The sequence below is a fragment of the Salmo salar genome, chromosome ssa28 (genome assembly GCF_905237065.1).
Source record: "Salmo salar chromosome ssa28, Ssal_v3.1, whole genome shotgun sequence".
NCBI lineage: Eukaryota > Metazoa > Chordata > Actinopteri > Salmoniformes > Salmonidae > Salmo > Salmo salar.
Genome location: NC_059469.1, coordinates 21,209,132 through 21,231,663, shown reverse-complemented (window position 1 = coordinate 21,231,663; position 22,532 = coordinate 21,209,132). Strand labels below are relative to the sequence as shown.

The 22,532-nt window shown below is 43.6% G+C and overlaps 1 protein-coding gene across 1 annotated transcript in view; it reads left to right on the top strand.

The window, feature by feature from the left end:
- Positions 1–22,532, top strand: part of lrpprc (leucine-rich pentatricopeptide repeat containing) — an 82,891-nt gene that overhangs the window by 41,924 nt on the left and 18,435 nt on the right. The window contains exons 24-30 of the mRNA XM_014179970.2: positions 6,935–7,059; positions 12,044–12,150; positions 15,787–15,855; positions 15,931–16,021; positions 16,955–17,097; positions 20,745–20,913; positions 21,186–21,312. Of these exons, the coding sequence (XP_014035445.1) occupies positions 6,935–7,059; positions 12,044–12,150; positions 15,787–15,855; positions 15,931–16,021; positions 16,955–17,097; positions 20,745–20,913; positions 21,186–21,312 (831 nt within the window). The remainder of the gene's footprint in view (positions 1–6,934; positions 7,060–12,043; positions 12,151–15,786; positions 15,856–15,930; positions 16,022–16,954; positions 17,098–20,744; positions 20,914–21,185; positions 21,313–22,532) is intronic.

Genomic DNA, 22,532 nt, shown 5'->3' with positions numbered 1-22,532 from the left:
GAGGTGTGTTGGGTCATTGTCCTGTTGAAAAAACAATTATAGTCCCACTAAGTGCAAACCAAATGGGATGGCATATCGCTGCAGAATGCTGTGTTAGCAATGCTGGTTAAGTGTGCCTTAAATTCTAAACAAATCACTGACAGTGTCACCAGCAAAGCACCATCACACCTCCTCCATGCTTCGCGGTGGGAACCACACATGCGGAGATCATCCGTTCACCTACTCTGTGTTTCACAAAGACACGGCGGTTGGAACCCAAAAACTCAAATTTGGACTCATCAGACCAAAGGACAGATTTCCACCGGTCTAATGTCAATTGCTCGTGTTTCTTGGCCCAAGCAAGTCTCTTCTTCTTATTGCTGTCCTTTAGTAGTGGTTTCTTTGCAGCAATTCGACCATGAAGGCCTGATTCACGCAGTCTCCTCTGAACTGTTGATGTTGTTGACATGTATCTCTTACTTGAACTCTGAAGCATTTATTTGGGCTGCAATCTGAGGTGCAGTTAACTCTGATGAACTTATCCTCTGCAGCAGAGGTAACTCTGGGTCTTCCTTTCCTGTGGTGGTCCTCATGAGAGCCAGTTTCATCATAGTTCTTGATGGTTTTTGCGACTGCACTGACCTTCATGTCTTGAAGTAATGATGGACTGTCATTTCTCTTTGCTTATTTGAGCTGTTCTTGCCATAATATGGACTTGGTCTTTTACCAAATATGGCTATATTCTGTATACCATCCTACCTTGTCACAACACAACTGATAGGCTCAAACGCTTTAAGAAGGAAAGAAATTCCACAAATGTACTTTTAACAAGGCACACCTGTTAACCTCTATGGGCTAGGTGGGACGCTAGCGTGCCACCCGTGGTGCACTCCATCAACAGCAGGTGCATTTCAAGAGCGGCAAATTTGAATCCAAATAAATGTCAAAATTCAAATTTTTCAAACATACAACTATTTTACACCCTTTGAAAGATAAACATCTCCTTAATCTAACCACGTTTTACGATTTCAAAAAGGTTTTACGGCGAAAGCATAAATTTAGAGTATGTTAGGACAGTACATTTACAAGAGTTGTGTGTAATGTTTTGTCAAGTCAAAGACAGGGTCACCAAAACCATAAAACCAGCTAAAATGATGCACTAACCTTTTACAATCTCCATCAGATGACACTCCTAGGACATTATGTTAGACAATGCATGCATTTTTAGTTCTATCAAGTTCATATTTATATCCAAAAACAGCGTTTTACTATGGCATTGATGTTGAGGAAATCGTTTCCCTCCAATAACCGGCAGTCAAGTCAGCGTCACAAATTAAATAATTAAAATTAGAAAACATTGGTAAAATATTATATTGTCATTTAAAGAATTATAGATTTACATCTCTTGAACGCAATCAACTTGCCAGATTTAAAAATAACCTTACTGGGAAATCACACTTTGCAATAATCTGAGCACTGCGCCCAGAAAAATACGCGTTGCGATACAGACTAGACGTCATGTTGGGGAGATCTAAAATCGAAAATACTATGTAAATAATCCATTACCTTTGATTCTCTTCATCAGATGTCACTTCCAGGTATCACAGGTCCATAACGAATGTAGTTTTGTTCAAAAAAGCTCATCATTTATGTCCAAAAATCTCCGTCTTGTTAGCACATGATCTAAGCCAGCCGGACTTCTCGTCATGAACGAGGGGAAAAAATATATTTCCGTTCGTTCAAACATGTCAAACGTTGTATAGCATAAATCATTAGGGCCTTTTTTAACCAGAACATGAATAATATTCAAGGTGGACGAATGCATACTCTTTTATAACGTATTGGAACGAGGGTACCCAACATGAACTCGCGCGCCAGGTGTCTAATGGGCCATCATCGTTCCATGGCTCTTGTTCGGTCAGATCTCCCTCCAGAAGACTCAAAACACTTTGTAAAGGCTGGTGACATCTAGTGGAAGCAATAGGAAGTGCCAAAATATTCCTCAGCCCCTGTGTTTTTCAATGGGATAGGTTTAAAGGTAATACAACACATCAGGTATCCACTTCCTGTCAGAAAATGTCTCAGGGTTTTGCCTGCCAAATGAGTTCTGTTATACTCACAGACACCATTCAAACAGTTTTAGAAAATTTAGGGTGTTTTCTATCCATATGTAATAAGTATATGCATATTCTAGTTACTGGGTAGGAGTGGTAACCAGATTAAATCGGGTATGTTTTTTTATCCAGCCGTGTCAATACTGCCCCCTAGCCCTAACAGGTTAATTGAAATGCATTCCAGGTGACTACCTCATGAAGCTGGTTGAGACAATGCCAAGATTGTGCAAAGCAGTTACCAAGGCAAAGGGTGGCTACTTTGAAGAATCTCAAATATAAAATATATTTTGATTTGTTTAAAACTTTTTTGGTTACGACATGAATAATAGTGATATGTTATTTCATAGTTTTGATGTCTTCACTATTATTCTTCAATGTAGAGTAGGTTGATTGAGTAGGTGTGTCAACTTTTGACTGCTACTATATAATATTATTATTATTCTCCACTTTGACGGTCCATTTTGGCAGTTATTACTTTTGTGAATAGATAGCGATTTGCCATTTGTTTTTGGTGTCTGTACTCTGAAGTTGTTGACTGTGTGAGCTTGCCAGTTAGCTAGCAGTTCTCTGCTGTTAGCAGCCACTGGCTAGTAGTTCTTACTGCCCATTTAAATACTGATAATAGCAATTATTTTTAGAGTCAATGAATTATTTAATGTAACAATTCATTTAGACCCTGTGTTTTATTTGAAACAGCCGTTTATTTGCTGATATGTGAGCAGGCACAGGGACAAGCGGCTATTTGAGACTGTTTATGTGAAGTTTTATGGTATTTGAAAATATTTTAAATACTCCTAGGACCTGGGTTCAAATGCATGTGAGTATTTATTTGTATTTGGTTATCTCAATATTTACTTTGAAGTAGTATTTGAACCCAGGTTAGACTAGCATACCACTAGAATCACTGCCTGGTATGGTAACTGCTCGGCCTCCAACCGCAAGGCACTACAGAGGGTAGTGTGTACGGCCCAATACGTCACTGGGGCTAAGCTGCCTGCCATCCAGGACCTCGACACCAGGCAGTGTCAGAGAAAGGCCCTAAAAATTGTCAAAGACCCCAGCCACCTCAGTCATAGACTGTTCTGTCTGCTACCGCATAGCAAGCGGTACCGGAGCGCCAAGTCTAGGACCAAAAGTCTTCTCGACAGCTTTTACCCCCAAGCCATAAGACTCCTGAACAGGTAATCAAATGGCTACCCAGACTATTTGCAGTGTGTGTGTGAGTGTGTGAGTCCCATAGTAATCCTTCATTCTAAGTGGTGGAATGGACCAGAGCCCAGATGATAACGCCCAACAGGGTACCTGAACACTTTCTCTGGGAAAAGGACTTCCTGTGTCTCACTGCTTCGTTGTTCATCATTGGCTGTGGTGGGTCATGTGAGCCAGAGTCCTGATCATGCTTGAAGGAGCATTCTGGGGAACTGGTTCAGTCAGGGAGGGTTTGGATCTGGGGCTGTGCTGTGCATGCATTTTGGTGTGTTTGTGTGTCTTTCTAACAGAGGTGGGGGGAGGGGGTTAGGTTGCGAGGCTTTGTGTGCGTGTGTGTATGTTTGGGGATCGGCCAGCTGCTGTACCCCTAACAACCCTAGCCTCCCCCTCCTGACCCCTATTTACATAACTCTGACTCACGCTCCGCTTCTCTGAGATGGCTATCGATGCCTTCTCACTAAAAATGTAATATGCAAATGAGTCCGGGGGAAAAACCTGTGTTTCTGGGAGCCATGGCCCCACCCCTCAGCCCCTGTTCAGGTCTATTTGTGAGAACAGCTTTTAAGTAGATCAGCTCATTTGCATGTTAATTATGTACAGAGCACTAATTGCTGGATTTGCCACAGCCATGCGGCGCACTGTTCGAAACAACCCCCCTTCGCCCCCACCTCTCTCACTCACACACACACACACACACACACACACACACACACACACACACACTTTTCCCCTAACATGCTCTGGGAGAGGGTGTACCAAGGGTGTACCTTTACACACATGGACGTTTGACACACTGAACAGTGTGGTGCAAGCGCCCCCCTGGGGCTGTTTGTTTGCTGTCAGTCAGTGCTCAACACAAACACACCGTGGAGGTTCATGCCTTAATTGCTGCCTGCTCTGAGATTAGTTTGGTAATTTCCCCAGGTTCATTAGCAGCAGTGAAAACAAGGGATCTCTCTTCTCCCTGCACAGAGCAGAGCCACGTTCACCGCTGAATGACTGGGGTTCACTGGGCTCACAATACAAAACCCAGGCCGAGGAATGCTTTCTAGAGGGATTTCTACACCTGTAAAGAACCTCTCTGTGGCCTAGTATAGCCTAGACCTCTACTTGGCACAAAGACAAAGTTTAGAGACGTATGTTAAGGATTTTTGCCTTCTTTTTTTCCATCCCCAGAATAAGGTTTCCCGTTCTCTTCACGTCTCTGCCCTTTATCTTTTCCACATCTATCGCTTTCCCCTTTCTTCTCCATATTTATCCCTTCCCATCTCCTCCACTATTCATCCCTCCTTTTCGCTCTCCATCTCATCCCCTCCTCTTTCTCTTCTCTCTGTTGGTGCCGTCAGTCAGGGAGGCGTTGGCGGCGGAGGACAAAGCGCTACGTGTCATTCTGGCGACGCTGTCTCATCACAGTGTCAGCAGTAATGACTTAATGAACACTTCTCCCCCAGATTAACGCTGACAGCCCGTCAGCCTAGCCAGTTAGCCGCCGAGTACCGCTCCAACACACTGGCTCTCTCGCTGAGACACGCTAACCGCTTGCTAACTGCCTTACTGGATCCATATCCTTGATTAGCACCCCTGCAATGCTAATGAGCCTAACAATGGGAGGTGGGAGAGACAAGTCTTGGAGAGGAGTGGGGGGGAGGGGGGGGTATTACAGTTGGAGATGAGACGGAGGAGAGCTGTCAGGCGGCTGCGGCCTGAGATGGAGAACTGGATTCACTCCTAGTGTGTGTGCGTGAGGGGGTGAGGGACAAATTGGGAGTGGAGTATGTAAGTGCAGCTGTACAACAGAAATGGGGAACCGAGACAGACTAGCCATTAAGTTGGACTTGACCACAGATTAATCAATATGTCTGTCACTGTGTGTACAGAGTATACTGTATGTTGTGGCTTAGCAGCCGTGTCCTAATGTAACTCATAACAGCAGGCTAGAGGTGTCACGATCAAACACCACACCCCCACGCACACACACTCTCCCCTACACACACCCTCTTCTGCTCGGCCCTCCCTCCCTTCCTTCCAGGGGACAGTGGTGTGATAACGTGAATGCCAATCTCTGTGGAACAAAAGAGTGGGACGGAGGAGAGGAAGGAGGGAAGGAGAGGCGTGCAAGGAAATAATGAAAGGATGGAAAGAAATGATCTTTCTTGTCTAATCCTTCAGGTTCTGTGCGTAAAGCACTCGCTGCCACCATCTTTTTTCAGGACTTAATTGGCTGGAAAGTGCTTGACATGCAAAGTTGGTGACATTAACGGGGGAACGTGTTTGAGTAAATCGGAGCGCAAGTGACAGCTAAATTGTACCTAGGGAAATTATGAAGCCTTCAACATGGTTAATTCTCTTTTTGGTTGGAGATGGGAGGAGAGGGCGCTGTAATTGCGATGCTGGTCGGGAGTTTCTAAAGACGTTTTTTTTCCTGTAAGAAGGGGTTTGGGGTATTTGGGTGGGCGGAATGGAGGTGTCGTCGAATGGAGGGAGGGTGGTGTAAATGTCTGATCGACCGTCTTGGAATGAAATGATTCTGTAGAATTTGACAGAATACCTTTGGAACGAGGTAACACTGACTGAGTGTATGTATGGCTGTAACTTAACTCCAGTTTGAGGATTCATATAAACATGACTGGCAGGTAGATCACGGGTCATTATATTCCTGTCCAGTAAAAGTTTCTCCCTCACTTTTTTTGTTGAATAAATTACACCTCTTCTCTCCCTCTCTCTGCTGCTCTCTCATTCTCTGGAGAGTGGCTGTTCAATCAGGAAGCGAGTGGTTGAATTGCCTCTTGACTCCTGCTTGATGAATAATGTTGTCGCTCTTCATTTCAATTAAAACCGATTGCCTGAGCCCAGTTTGTGTTCCAAGCTCAATCACATCCTGTGTTTTTTGCCCGTACCCACCTCCCTCTCCATTCTGTCCATACCAAGGTCAGACTTTTTTTGGGTGGGAGGCACATTACCTTGTCCGGTGGCTGTATAATCTTCAAGGGTAGAAAACACTACAGAAATTATACCTGTTACTCACTCCCTCCCCTCTCTCTGGCTCGCTATCCCACCCCACCTGACCCCTCCCAACGGTGCCCTATCCGCTGTGACCTCTGTGTGATTGGCATGGTAATTACCCAATCAACAGATTGATGGCGGCGCAGTCACAATAGAAGGGATTGGAGTGGTGTTTTTCTGTCTTCTCTGTCAGCCCCACTCCCAGGCTCTTTGTTCAGGGGGAGGAGCGGGAGGAGGGTGGAGATGGCACGGGGAGCGCTCTAATTTTGTTGCCATATTCCTCTAAATTGCGCAGCTGGGGGTGAGGTGAGGGGGGTGAGGGATGCTGAAAGCGTTGGAGAACAGGAGAGAAGGCTAAAGATCACAAAAGAGGTTGTTTCCCGTCTATTCATCCATTCACCCTGGAAAAGCCCAATGTTTTTAATCATTTGTTCTACCAGAGAGATTTGTCAAAGGAGCGTGGCCAATTGCCTCATCTCCTGGTTGACCTGTCAGGGCTGAAAAGGGCTCCATTGTTGTGAGGTCAGTCGTTTGTGACAGAGGTCAAAGGCCTGGAGTAGTCTTGTTTTCGCTCAGCCATATAGATTTGATTTTAAATGAATGTTCTCTTTCTCTGCGTGTCTCACCAGTAAGGACCTTGGCGGGGCTCTGGAGGCAGCTATGGAGTGTCAGAAGCAGTATGGACAACTCCCACGTATCCACGACGTCATCTGTGGCCTGGTGGAGAGGGGAGACACGGAGCTCCTACAGAAAGGTGAATGCCACCACCACAAATCACATTTCTTGATCACATGCGCCAAATACAACTGGTGTAGACGTTACAGTGAAATGCTTGCTTACGTACCTTTCCCAACGAGTCAGTTTAAAAATAATAATACAAAATTAAATGGTAACTAACACAAGGAATACAATACACTAGAATGGAGCTATATACAGGAAGTACCAGATCAATGTGGAGCTATATACAGGAAGTACCAGATCAATGTGGAGCTATATACAGGAAGTACCAGATCAATGTGCAGGAGTGCGAGGTATTTAGGATATGTACATGAAGGCAGGGTAAAGTGACTAGGTATCAGGATAGATAATAATAAGGTATTTGAGGTAGATATGTACATGAAGGCAGGGTAAAGTGACTAGGCATCAGGATAGATAATAAGGTATTTGAGGTAGATATGTACATGAAGGCAGGGTAAAGTGACTAGGCATCAGGATAGATAATAATAAGGTATTTGAGGTAGATATGTACATGAAGGCAGGGTAAAGTGACTAGACATCAGGATAGATAATAATAAGGTATTTGAGGTAGGTATGTACATGAAGGCAGGGTAAAGTGACTAGGCATCAGGATAGATAATAATGAGGTAGATATGTACATAAAGGCAGGGTAAAGTGACTAGGCATCAGGATAGATAATAATAAGGTATTTTAGATATGTAGATGAAGGCAGGGTAAAGTGACTAGGCATCAGGATAGATAATAATAAGGTATTTTAGATATGTACATGAAGGCAGGGTAAAGTGACTAGGCATCAGGATAGATAATAATAAGGTATTTTAGATATGTAGATGAAGGCAGGGTAAAGTGACTAGGCATCAGGATAGATAATAATAAGGTATTTGAGGTAGGTATGTACATGAAGGCAGGGTAAAGTGACTAGGCATCAGGATAGATAATAATAAGGTATTTGAGGTAGATATGTACATAAAGGCAGGGTAAAGTGACTAGACATCAGGATAGATAATAATAAGGTATTTGAGGTAGGTATGTACATGAAGGCAGGGTAAAGTGACTAGGCATCAGGATAGATAATAATAAGGTATTTGAGGTAGATATGTACATGAAGGCAGGGTAAAGTGACTAGGCATCAGGATAGATAATAAGGTATTTGAGGTAGATATGTACATAAAGGCAGGGTAAAGTGACTAGGCATCAGGATAGATAATAATAAGGTATTTGAGGTAGATATGTACATGAAGGCAGGGTAAAGTGACTAGACATCAGGATAGATAATAATAAGGTATTTTAGATATGTACATAAAGGCAGGGTAAAGTGACTAGGTATCAGGATAGATAATAATAAGGTATTTTAGATATGTACATGAAGGCAGGGTAAAGTGACTAGGCATCAGGATAGATAATAATAAGGTATTTGAGGTAGATATGTACATAAAGGCAGGGTAAAGTGACTAGGCATCAGGATAGATAATAATAAGGTATTTTAGATATGTAGATGAAGGCAGGGTAAAGTGACTAGGCATCAGGATAGATAATAATAAGGTATTTGAGGTAGGTATGTACATGAAGGCAGGGTAAAGTGACTAGACATCAGGATAGATAATAATAAGGTATTTTAGATATGTAGATGAAGGCAGGGTAAAGTGACTAGGCATCAGGATAGATAATAATAAGGTATTTGAGGTAGATATGTACATGAAGGCAGGGTAAAGTGACTAGACATCAGGATAGATAATAATAAGGTATTTGAGGTAGATATGTAGATGAAGGCAGGGTAAAGTGACTAGACATCAGGATAGATAATAATAAGGTATTTGAGGTAGATATGTAGATGAAGGCAGGGTAAAGTGACTAGGTATCAGGATAGATAATAATAAGGTATTTTAGATATGTACATGATGGCAGGGTAAAGTGACTAGACATCAGGATAGATAATAATAAGGTATTTGAGGTAGATATATACATAAAGGCAGGGTAAAGTGACTAGGCATCAGGATAGATAATAATAAGGTATTTGAGGTAGATATGTAGATGAAGGCAGGGTAAAGTGACTAGGTATCAGGATAGATAATAATAAGGTATTTTAGATATGTACATGATGGCAGGGTAAAGTGACTAGACATCAGGATAGATAATAATAAGGTATTTGAGGTAGATATATACATAAAGGCAGGGTAAAGTGACTAGGCATCAGGATAGATAATAATAAGGTATTTTAGATATGTACATAAAGGCAGGGTAAAGTGACTAGACATCAGGATAGATAATAATAAGGTATTTGAGGTAGATATATACATAAAGGCAGGGTAAAGTGACTAGACATCAGGATAGATAATAATAAGGTATTTTAGATATGTAGATGAAGGCAGGGTAAAGTGACTAGACATCAGGATAGATAATAATAAGGTATTTAAGGTAGATATGTACATGAAGGCAGGGTAAAGTGACTAGACATCAGGATAGATAATAATAAGGTATTTTAGATATGTACATGAAGGCAGGGTAAAGTGACTAGGCATCAGGATAGATAATAATAAGGTATTTGAGGTAGATATGTACATGAAGGCAGGGTAAAGTGACTAGTCATCAGGATAGATAATAATAAGGTATTTGAGGTAGATATGTACATGAAGGCAGGGTAAAGTGACTAGGCATCAGGATAGATAATAATAAGGTATTTGAGGTAGATATGTACATGAAGGCAGGGTAAAGTGACTAGGCATCAGGATAGATAATAATAAGGTATTTTAGATATGTAGATGAAGGCAGGGTAAAGTGACTAGACATCAGGATAGATAATAATAAGGTATTTGAGGTAGATATATACGTGAAGGCAGGGTAAAGTGACTAGACATCAGGATAGATAATAATAAGGTATTTGAGGTAGATATGTACATAAAGGCAGGGTAAAGTGACTAGACATCAGGATAGATAATAATAAGGTATTTTAGATATGTAGATGAAGGCAGGGTAAAGTGACTAGACATCAGGATAGATAATAATAAGGTATTTGAGGTAGATATGTAGATGAAGGCAGGGTAAAGTGACTAGGCATCAGGATAGATAATAATAAGGTATTTTAGATATGTAGATGAAGGCAGGGTAAAGTGACTAGACATCAGGATAGATAATAATAAGGTATTTGAGGTAGATATGTACATGAAGGCAGGGTAAAGTGACTAGACATCAGGATAGATAATAATAAGGTATTTTAGATATGTAGATGAAGGCAGGGTAAAGTGACTAGACATCAGGATAGATAATAATAAGGTATTTTAGATATGTAGATGAAGGCAGGGTAAAGTGACTAGACATCAGGATAGATAATAATAAGGTATTTGAGGTAGATATATACGTGAAGGCAGGGTAAAGTGACTAGGCATCAGGATAGATAATAATAAGGTATTTTAGATATGTAGATGAAGGCAGGGTAAAGTGACTAGACATCAGGATAGATAATAATAAGGTATTTGAGGTAGATATATACGTGAAGGCAGGGTAAAGTGACTAGACATCAGGATAGATAATAATACAAATAAAATAAAGAACAGAGTAGCAGCAGCAAATGATGCGTTTGAATGTGTGAGGGTTTTGTGTAGTTTGTGTGTATATGTGTCTAGTGAATGTGTACATATTTGTATTTATTATGGATCCCCACTCTTCCTGGGCTCCAGCAAAATTAAGGCAGTTATACAATTTTAAAAACATTACAATGCATTCATAACAGATTTCACAACACACTAAGTGTGTGTCCTCAGGCCCATACTCCACTACCACATATCTACAATACAAAATCCATGTGTACGTGTGTGTATAGTGCCTATGTTATCGTGTGTGTGTATGCATGTGTTTGTGTTACTTCACAGTCCCTGCTTATAGTCTAGGTCAGTGCAGATAGTTCAGGTATCATTAGTTGACTATTTAGCTTCTACCCCCAAGCCATAAGACTGCTGGTCCGTGAGTCGATGCTCCGGTACTGTTTGCCAGACGGTAGCAGAGTGAACAGTATGGTTTGGCTGGCTGGAGTTTTGGCAATTTTTCAGGCCTTCCTCAGATATAGAGGCCCTGGATGGCAGGGAGCTCGTCCCCAGTGTTGTACTGGGCTGTCTCCCAACTCTTCATCCATCCCTCCTCCCTCCATCCTCACATTCATGACATGTAGTGCAACAATGTGTGTTGTGATGTACAATGTACACTCTCCCAGGCCAGCCCGTAGTCACTGTGTAGTGTCTACTAAGAGCCCACCATTGACAACGGGCCCCAGGTCACTGTGTAGTGTCTACTAAGAGCCCACCATTGACAACGGGCCCCAGGTCACTGTGTAGGATGCTGGCGATCATGATTTTAATGGCTCCTCCTCTTGACAAAAGGGTGGTGAAGGGGTTAAGTCCTTTGTGTGCAGTAGGTGAGTGGGTTTGAGTGCCCCCCCCTGTTGAGCACCACTCTACACCCCCTGGCCCTATGCCCTCTTCTCTCACCCTGTGAGTGGCACTGCCCCTGCCCAGGGTCAGACAGGGCTCCCCTTAAACACACACCCCTGTGCTGCTCTGTCCTCTCACCCTGCCTGGAAACAACATATGGTGTCAGTTATCAAAAATTCACTTCATTTCTATCCCTCAGCAAACTTATGAATGGATGGAAATAGTATTCTGGGTGTTTGTCCCTTTTTCAAATGTACAGATTGTTGAAGAGTGTGAGGTTTGCATTGGTATTAGTTTTGAGTGTTTCTATGGATAGACTGTGTGTGCTGGTGTGTATGCAGATGAGCCCCCACATCTCCACCTGGCCAGTGCCTGATAGAGGGAGATTGGCAGCAGACTGCTGAGAGCAGCTCTTTGAGAAGTTTCAGCTCTGAAAGCCAAGCAGCTTATAGCCATTCTAATGGGACTGGAAGAATGCGGGGAAAAGCTTTCTGCGTGTGTGTGTGTGTGTGTGTGTGTGTTGTTTTGTTTAGCCTCTCATACCTCTCTCTCCTCGCTCTCCGTCTCCTCTTCCCACAGCGATGGACTTTGTGAGCCAGGAGCGAGGCGAGATGACAATGCTGTACGACCTCTTTTTCGCCTTCATGCAGACCGGCCGCCACCGGGAGGCCCGCAAAATCATTGAGGTGGGACCACCACACCACCTCCCATTGTGTTTGCATGCAGCACACAGCTATTTTAAAGATACTTAATTAGACGGCAGTAATAAGTTCCCTCTTTTTAAATTAGATTGGGTCTAAATCTGAACTAATGCCATTCCTCACCAACACAATAGAACAGGTGGGGGAAGCAGAGGAGTGTGTGTTTGTGCGTGTTGCGTGCTGGATGTGGCCAGTGGTTTATATGAAAAGCAGTCACTTATTTCCCATTTCTATTAAGAGATTGGAGCCAATCCTATCTCTGTGAATTTCCTGGGAGCTAACAGGTCAGGGGTTAAGCTACACTTCTGATTTGAAGGATTGACTGGGTTTTTGTATTTGCATATTAACTGGCTAGAGAGGACAGGCACGTTCCTGAACACATTGCTGTATATAGCTGTGGTATTAAGGGGTAGGTTAACGCCTAAAACTCTGGGGAGCTGTTTAACGTCTCGGGAACCACATTACTATGATATAGCCGTCTTCTGAGATTGCCAGCAAACACCGTTTCAGGAGAGGGATGCTAATTGGACTGTTGTGTGAGGTGGTTACTCCTTAGATTTGAGGGGGGTACCTCATTCTGGGGGCAGGGTTAGGGTTCAGCAGAGCTGCACATTGAAGATGTTTTGCGGCTGGAGTGGAGAAGAGCTTCTATTAGCTGGAGGTACCTAGGGAAGAAGAGCTCCGTACAAGTCCTGTTTTCTTGATTCGTTTTCTGTGTCTTTTGTTCGTGTCAGTCCATCCGCCGTCTCTGCTTTCAGGCCGTTCCCCCGACACACACTCCAAACACGTGCAGCTCACGAGTCTATTCTTCCTCACTGAACATTTATTTAGACAAAACCATTCAGATGTTTAATTATCCAACCATTCTAATCTCCCTGCTCAATTCCCCTGTCTACTCTGTCCACTTGCATGACTGGATGGATACCAGTTAGTACGGATTAGTGCCATGAGGTGTGTTTCTGTGCGTATTCTTGTTTTAAGTCAAATGGGGGTATTTGTGTACTGTGTGTTGTATGTGGGGCGGAAGCTGGAACGCAGATGCTGTAACCATATGTGCGTGTCTTAATGCAGATATTAATTTGACCATAGACACAATCCATCCCGTTTAGGATTTCATCCTTACCATTTCCAGAACTGTGCCCTCATACGATCCTTATTAAAGTTAGGTAGATGTAGTGGTTGTTGTTATTGTTGTTCTGGGCTGCAGCAGGCTGGCTGGCAGGGCCCATCTTAAGCCTCTTCCTGGTTATTAAAAACTCATCAGATGAGGAGGCTTTGGTCCGGGGGGATAAGATGAAAATGATGTCGGTGAGGATGGATCGACAGCAGAGGGATGGTCTCTCGATAAGGAGGGGAGCAGGCGATTTAGTTATTTGGCCCTGAACGCCTTTTAATATCCTGATTCTTCAGGATGAGAATAATGCTGTCTGCTGGTACTGTGTGGCTCTCGCACTCTCTCTCTCTCTCTCTCTCTCTCTCTCTCTTTCAACTTGACCAGATCATCTATGTATCATGGTGTCCTGGCCCTGTGTCAGGGCTAGCCAAAAGCTGCTTGTCCCCTCTGAGTTTCTATAAGGAGGATTTAGGACATGAACTATGATTCGCAAACCCTCTTAAATATTGACATGCTATTATTGTGTACTAATACCCCTCTAAGAATGGGACAGGGACTGTCCGTTTCATGTCATCTTAGAAGGGGAGGTTCCGACAAGCTTCAGATGATACCAGACCAACACTAAACATTTAGTATTATACATTTCAACTTCAATATCTTCTCTTGGGTTTTTGTTTTGACCTGAAATGCCCTTCAGTTCCGTTGACATTCTTCTGGTTTTGTATGTTTGTGATAATCTGTTTTCAAATGTGGGCAGTTGGATTTAGGCCTGACGGGAGTCTCCTTTCTGGTCTATTGTGAACTTGTGACTCACTACATGTAGTTGTGTACTGTGGTTAATGTCTCCATATTGTGCAGAGCTTTGTATTGAGGCTAAACGTAGAAGAGAACTCTACCTGGTCTGTGTGTATAAATAGCAGCGAAGTGGTCTCATGTCAGACCGGTAGGTCAGAATCAGAAAAGGCTCTCGTTCCCCCAACCAGATATCCTCTCCATGTGAACTCTGACCCCTAACTCTGCCCACTAATTAAAACGAGTGATATCTGGGAGGTCAGATGGATGACGGAGATCTATCACAGAGACCTTTCCTCTTCAGTGGAGCTTCAAGTGTCAGAACAGAGAGGCTAGCCGCTGACTCTGTTTTCTATAATTGCAAGGTGTTTAATTGCAGGTAATTAAATGAAATACAATAGAAATGGGTACCACTTTTTGGTTATGGTTAAGGTTAGGTGGTTTTGTTAAGGAGTGGGCACCATTAGGTAGGGGTGGGTGGGTGGGTGTGTGTGTGTGTGTGTGTGTGTCGGGTAAGGTGAGTTGTGTAAGTGGGGAGTATTAATTATAAGTGTCAAATACACGGAATTGAGATTGTTGAGCATAATCTGTGAGCGGGTGGCATGACTACATGAGGATGAGTATAGAAAGGCTATGTGAGTTTGTGCAACAGTCACTACTGCATTGTCTTTTGCTGTGTGATGTGAGCTTGTTGTGGCGCTCTAGTCCAGACAGCATAGTCAAAGGGGCCGAGTTTCATAAACCACAAAGCAGCAGGCAGGAGATTGTCTTAATAATCTGACCTAGATGTCCTTTTGGGGATTGGGATATGTGCTGGAAGTGAAAAGTAGAGAGTGTGTGTGTGAAGCGGGAGGAAGAGGGACTTATCACCATGGATTTTATGCCCGGGAAGATTTGCCCTCAGGGGGCTTAGATCTCTGGCTGGAGGGGTGGGGGGGTAGCAAGCTGGGCTGGGGGGGGGGGATTTCCTGTTCGCCGTAGAAAAAATATGTACCACTTGCGCTCGGCCTTATTTACTAAGCAGATTAGACGCGGCGGCGGAGAACAGAACAAATTGTAATTTGTCCTTTGGCTGGTTGTATAAGACCATAATGCGTAGTCTTTTTTTTGATCAAGTAGCCATGGTCCTGCAGCACAGGGGGATTGAGAGATCTTGGTCATACACAGATTAACATTCTGCCCTATCTCACTCTGATTGACTGGAGCACTGATGAAATGCTATCCCATCTCTAACCCCTTCCACCCCACCCTCCCTAGCCCATATGAACACATATCACTCCAAAAATACAGTGTGCTTATGCCACCCTCTGTGTGCGTGTCCAAAGGGCATCATACCATAATATTATCCAGAGCCATTATTATATGGCTCCGGTATTATCCATATACACCCTTCATCTTCTATCTTTTTCATATCTGTTTCTAGTCATTTTGAGCCTGTTGGATATTACTTTCTTGGATAACTCAGGGGGATTGTTCTAGAGTTGAGATATTCAGATATTCACTTCTGGGAAATTACAGGAATTTATGGGTTTAATGTATATTCAATCATATACTCAATCATGAGGTATGAAATGGAGGTCCCAGTATGTTTCAGCTTGTTGGGTTTTTGATGTACCCTGTACAGTATGCAATACAGAAAGGTTTATGAGGCACTAGGTGATTTAACATAAACCATGTTGTATTTGTTTATGAAGTCCTTTCTGTTGCTCCCACAGACTCCAGGTTTAAGGGCTCGACCAGGACGCCTTCAGTGGTATGCTGAGAAATGCATTAACGGCAACCAGGTGAGAGAGGGACCACACACAGTCGCGCACACACATGCGCACACACCACGTCTAAAGTGTTGTGTCCCTGTGTAGATGGAGTCTTTGGAGAGCATGGTGGACATGACAGCCAAGCTGTTTGAATGTGACCGAGATGAGCTGTATCACTACCTGTTGAGGCTCTGCAGTAAGTCCCCCTCAACCTCCATCCCTACTCTTCTCTGACTGGCTGGCTTTCCTGTCGACATCCTATTGACTTACTATTCTATTAGTATTCTAATCAGGGTTGGGCTCAAGAATCAAAGGCAGTCAATTCAGGAAGTAAACTGACATTTCAAATAAATGATTGAAAAGGGGGCATCTATTTTTAATGGCTTCTCGATAAACTGAAAAGGATATATTTGTCAAATCACTTCCTAAATTGATTCCCTTCAATTCGAATAAAGCCCAACCCTGATTCTAATTCATAATTCTAAGGTCTTTCCTGTATCTCACCATGGCTGTATGGATGGACTGACTGCATGCCAGATATTGTTCATCTACGTTCTCCAACAGGGGAAGTTTATGAACCTCACTTTACCCCTGACTGGTTATATTAAGCCCCCCAAGTATCACTAAAGTCACTACTACTTACATCCCTCTCCTCTTCTCATATGACCGTTTAACCTTTGCCCCCCCCCCCCCCAATCCCTGGCAGCAATGTGGCGTAACCCTAGGGCCATTTTGTGTGTGAGAGAATGGGTTCAGAATCCCAGTATCCACAGATAGTGTATGATTAGATTACATCTCGTGATTGGAAGATTGAGCTTTTTGGAACTGTTTGCCCAATTCAGCCTGGGTCAGATAAAGCCTGCTCGGATACAAATCAAATCAGCCCAGAGTTAAGTGTCTGGCTGACGAGGATGAGCAGATTAGGCCATTTCTGCCTTGATTGCTCTCTCAGCATTAAGCAGCATGAGTGTCAACAAGGAATCTTGATGTCTGTGTGCGTATACACGTTTGTGTGCGTGTTTTATTTTTTTTATTTAACCTTTTATTTATCCAAGTCTCGTTTATAAAATACATTTTTCAAGAGTTTGTGTGTGTGCGTACGTGTGATCATGCTCTTTCTCACCCTCAGAGGACACAAACGACTGGCGCAAGGCAGAGGCCACCTGGACCAAGATGCAGGAGGAGAACGTGATACCAAGAGAGAGGACCCTGCGCATACTGGCTGACATTCTCAAGAGTAATGGACAGGAGGTGCCTTTCGAGGTGCCTGAGGTAAAAAGCCTTCTGAAATCACTTACCGCTCTGCCACCACTAGTAAGCACAGCTCTCCTTTTATTTCTATTCCATCAAATCAGTAATTTTCCAAAATCAGTGTTTGCTTCATTAAAGCTCATCCTCTCTGCTAATGTTCAGTTTGTTGCACAGTGAATCGTGGGCAGGACGCTACATTTTAGTACCTCAGAGTTTATTATAGGCTTCATTATCATTGGCTTGCCATGGTGCCCCCTCTGTCCTGGTTGACTCCAAGTTTGTTGAAATCCCTGAACTAGTCTGATTTCTCCGCACCTCTGGCGACAGTCAGTCTGAAACAACAAATCGTTGTATTTTAGCTACAGCTAGGGTAAATTTGAATTTGGGATGATCGTTGGGACAGGAATTAATACTAGCCCCTAATGCCTAAATAATTCAGCCACTGCTAAATAACACCATGTCTGCTGCTTAGGGGACTTTAGCACAAGTCTCTAGAGGACTCTGGCAGAGGCTACTGGAAAGATGTGACCAAATTACCCAGCATTCCCTCCGCCTGACTGCACCCGTTTCCTCTGTTGATTGAAAATACATTATTTCTCCATTGGAATACATTATTTTCCAGCTTCCTTCCAGTTGTGTCCATGTTTGTTTGGCTTGTTGGTGAGGCCTGGAGGGAGATGAGACTCAAAGTGATGGCTTTAGCCCTTGGCGATGACCCTTGTGACCTGAGGCGCCCTGGAGTTGTCAACCCCCACACCCCCTTTTAGCCTCCCCGGCCCGTATGCCTAGCCTAATTTACCCCTGGCCAGTGTAACTTAACCCCCTCCCCCGGTCGCTGAACGGGTGACTGAAGATTGAGGGGCCCTACTCAGTCTACTAAACACACACACACCTCACTCAAAAAAGACGCATCGCAATTCTTATACTTAAAGGGACATTTCGCATGACATGCGCAAAAGGTTCCTGCAACGTGGGTATAATTAGTGTCATTGAACAGGCCTATACCCGTGCTAGAGACTGAATGACAAAGCCTAGTCACTGGCACGAATAGAAACCAGTACAAAACACCCCCACGTTTGTGTTTTTCCACGGAGTACAGCCCATGTGCCGGTCGCATCAAATCCATTGTATTGAAACACTGGAACATCCTCAAATGTGATCCAAATCTACGAGAATTCACAACATGTCCCTCTCGCATTTGTTTTCGCCGTGCGCGCAATCTAGCCGATTCCGTTATGCACAGCATGCAGCAAACCAACAAGCGTGACACTAGGCTCCCAGGCCCTCCCAATGGAAATTACATTGACAATATGACCAATACAACAACAACAAAAATACCACCCAAGAACAGGTCAAGAATAATACAAAATCTAAAGCATCATTAATTGTAGCACCACAAAAGTCCTATACATGTTCAAATGCATCTGTGCTGCTGTTTATATTGGACATACTAAGCGAGCATTGAAGCATCGCAGAACTTAAGGCTGCTATTAGAAATAAAAACAGACTATGCTATTGCGCGCCACTGCATCGAAGCCAACCATGGCTCACCTTCCTCCCTGCTCTTTGTAGCCATAGAACACTTCCAATTTTCACCAAGAGGAGGTGATATCGAACATAACTAAAACCTTCTGCCATTGTTTTTTCATTATGTTCCGGCTGCACGACCATCCGCTCAAGAAGAAAAAATTGTCCAGCGCACTGATAATAAAAGAGAATTCATAATTTAAAAAAAGATATATATATTTTACAGTCTTATAGAGAGAAGACTATTCACTAGTTTTATGAGAGAACTAGAGCGAGGGCGTAATGGTACCAACGAAAGCCTCGCTGACAGCTGTCTATAGGCATTTAGAAGAAATGTCTGTGGTCTGCAGCCACTACAAAATAACACAAGGTATTTTTGAATACGAGGTGTTATTTATATGTATAGCAAGTAGTGGCAAGAGAACCGTTGACGCTACATAAGGTAAATGGCAAGTAACAACAAGAGAATCGTTGAAGATGCACATGGGTAATAAGGGAGATTACCGAGTGTGTTTGGGAATGGTACTAAGTGGATGTGAAGTTGTGTGATTGTGAGATATGACATGTAAAGCTGATTTAAAAATTTTGATAATAAGAGCTTCTGACAGATGTTCACTATAGTGCATAACTTTTTTTGGAACCTCTCCAGTGTGCGGATAATTAACAATGATCCATTTAAGATGGACTTTAAGTGTCCCTGTGTAAGAATTTCCACAACACGTCCGAACGGTTTGGCCTATAAACTAATATGGAAAGATGAGGACTCTCACGAACTCTGTTCTCCGTTTTGCTCGATGACACCCACAAGTCAGTAACGCTGATGTGCCAGCTTCTGTCTGTAGCATCCGAACCGTTTTGGGCTACAAACTAACCCCACTGTGAAAAGGGAAGACTCTCACGATGGTCTTCTCCGTTTTGCTCTACAATCCCCACAAGTGTCACGGGACTCATCTGAAGGTAAAAAAAAAAAAAAAGAAAAAACATATTTCCTGAGCTTTCTTATATCTCCTAGATATAGGGCAGGCACTTCAAAACCTTATTCCTAATAGTCATGCCATGGGTCATTTATCTATCTTAAAATGTTGGCTTAGTAGAACTAACCCCCCCCCCCAACACAACAGCTTAGACTTTTAGGGGTTCTTGACTATATACTGTGGCAGAGCCTCCTATCTTATTCTACCTTATCTTCTCTTAGTACTACTACTAAATACATCAGATTCACAAGAAGCCCTTCTCTGCAGCCAACTCAACATGGCTTCCAGTTTCTGTCTCTCCATCAGTAAAAAGCCACTGGTTGCCTGAGCTCATACGCTGCTCATAGAACTCCCTCCTCACTCTCCTGTGAAACTCCACCTTGTGCTTCATTTCCATGTGCTGGTGGAACAGACTTCCAGTACCACTCACAATCCCAGATCTCTGAGAAACCTGGGATGACCTGACCCAAAGCCACATGTTCAACCAGTTCTAGATGTACCTTAATGCATTCTAAACATGGAATGTTGAGAAATACACAAATGGCAATAAACCAAATCCTGGTGAGAATACACTATTTAATTCTTACCCTTGTCGATGATATTTGATGGTCTTGCAGGAGATATTGATGTGCCATCCATGGTCCGGACTGATGAAATTGCTGGGTGTAGAAGCTCATTTTAGAAAAATTTATAATCTTCGATGGCAGAAGCAAGTCGTCTTGCAACCAAAACGGAGTTGCAAATCAACGCTGTGGTTCTTAACCAAGCATTCTCAATACAAACATTCTACCTACTTTGCTTTGGTTGATTTTGTGTTTTCATGATTCAGAATTGCCATGACAATGAAAAATTGTGAAATTAAGTGAAGTACTAAAATCAGTTTTACATTGAACTCGACACAGACATGCACCAATCACCCAGATATGTTGTGATATGCAATTTGCGACTCTGTTTCTATGCTTCATTGTAGAATTATGAAACACATTCACTTGCGCACGCACACACTTTTTCTATGGGATAAGCATGGATATATCTGCTCTTGTGTTCCTATCATTTGTGTACCATGGGGACCGGTGTTTTTGGATCGTGTGAATGGTGACCCATATGTTACCAGTGGCTGTTTTGATACTAGTTATTCACAGCATGTTGTACTCTACCTTTCCATAGGTGTGGTATGAGCAGGCTGCAGACAGAGAAGCACAGGCAGAGACCAAGCCTGAAGGGTCAAAGGGCAAAGCCACCAAGTCAGCCAGCACTCAGGCTGCTACTGCAGAGAACAGCCCTGCTGATTATCAGTTCAGACTGCTCACCCTCTGCAAGAAGGGCAAGGCTAAAGGTACGCAGCCCTGGGGAGTTTATATTGCTGCCTGACCTCCATTGGTAATATTGGGGATTTCCTGGGCTTCTCTTAATACAGGAATATCAATTCTACAGACTGTCCCATGACCACTGAGACATGTTTTACGAGATATTTTTTGGTTGTCCCGTTGACATGGTGGATTGTTGAATGCTTTTCATATGTTTCCTGATGGTGATCTCTATCAACCCCTCTTTCCTGCTACATTTCTCATTCCCTCTCCTCCCATCTCCCTCTGTTGGTCTGTCCAGAGGCCTATGATATGCTGAAGGATATTGATAGGAAGGGTGTGACCCTGGGCCCGGCCCCCTACGACAGTCTGATCCGGGCTCTGCTGGCCGAGGGTAGTATGGAGGACGCCATGGTGGTCAAAGAGATGTGAGTTTGTCTGTCCTGTGTGTGTTCACCAGTCAGTATGTCCTGTGTCCTCTCCCTCACTCCCCCTCTCTATCTGCCAATGGTCCTGACAAAGAAACCACACACTTTTACAGTGGGCTACTTCCACACTCGGAGCCAAATTCTGGTTTGTCACAGGTTAAGCTTACAGTATACAGGGCAGCCAGGGCTCTTGAATTAGGTTTGAGATTACCAAGTGATTGTGAATTGACCCTTAACCCTGCTGGATGTGAACAGCAGTGGTCTGGTAAGCCTCGGAAGCGCTTGAGCCCCTTCCTATCGCCACAGATTAATTTGGTTTTCTGGGAAGCGGATGACTTTGCACAAAAATGACAATCTTCAGCTGATTAGTAATGTATCGTGTGTGTGTTTTTTGGTTGTCCTGGGATCTTAGTAGCAGGAGTTATCCCTTTAAAAAAAACGAGAGCGAAATTAGGTTCTCATCGCTCATAACACGACTGATGATCTGTCCCCTTCGAGCAGGAGAGTCTTTGTATAATCCTCTCCTCTTCCCTCGCTCACTGCCCTCGCTCACTGCCCTCGCTCACTGCCCTCGCTCACTGCCCTTGGGTGGCTGTTGAACTTCCCTATGTGTGTCTGTCTGTGTGTTTATGAACAGTTACAGAATTACCACAAGGACTCAACGCCTACCTTCCACATTACACACGTCACATCTCATCCCCACCTGTCCCCCTTCGCTCCAGAACTTTTGGTACCCCTATGTCAGGCCAGTATAGGGCATGACTTAACCCAGGGTATTTTAGTCCTGTGAGGGACCTTGAATTTATCAGAGAAGGGAGGGAGGCAGGGGGGGTGGTTTAATCATGTGGGAAGATGATCAAGACGCCAGTACAGTAATAATTCCCCTAGTGTGTATAAAGCCCAGTCTCTTGCGTGTGGATGACTTAGACAGGGCTGGAGCCAGATGGGGCCCAAGGCTGGGTTGGGGAGAGGAGGAGGAGGAGGAGGGGCTGCATCATAACTGAGCAGTGGGGGCGCTTAGCAGAGATTAAGGGGATTGGGATGGAGAGAAATGTGGGAGGGTCAGAGCGGAAGTTGGGTGGAGGGGGGAGACCCCAGAGAGAGGGTGAAAAGAGTGCGGGAGATGGGGAGGCTAGAGGGCAGCGACAGGAGGGATTTTCTTTCCTTGGGATTGATAAGAATCACTCTGACCGAGGTTTCCGCAGCAATCTGTCCGAGTG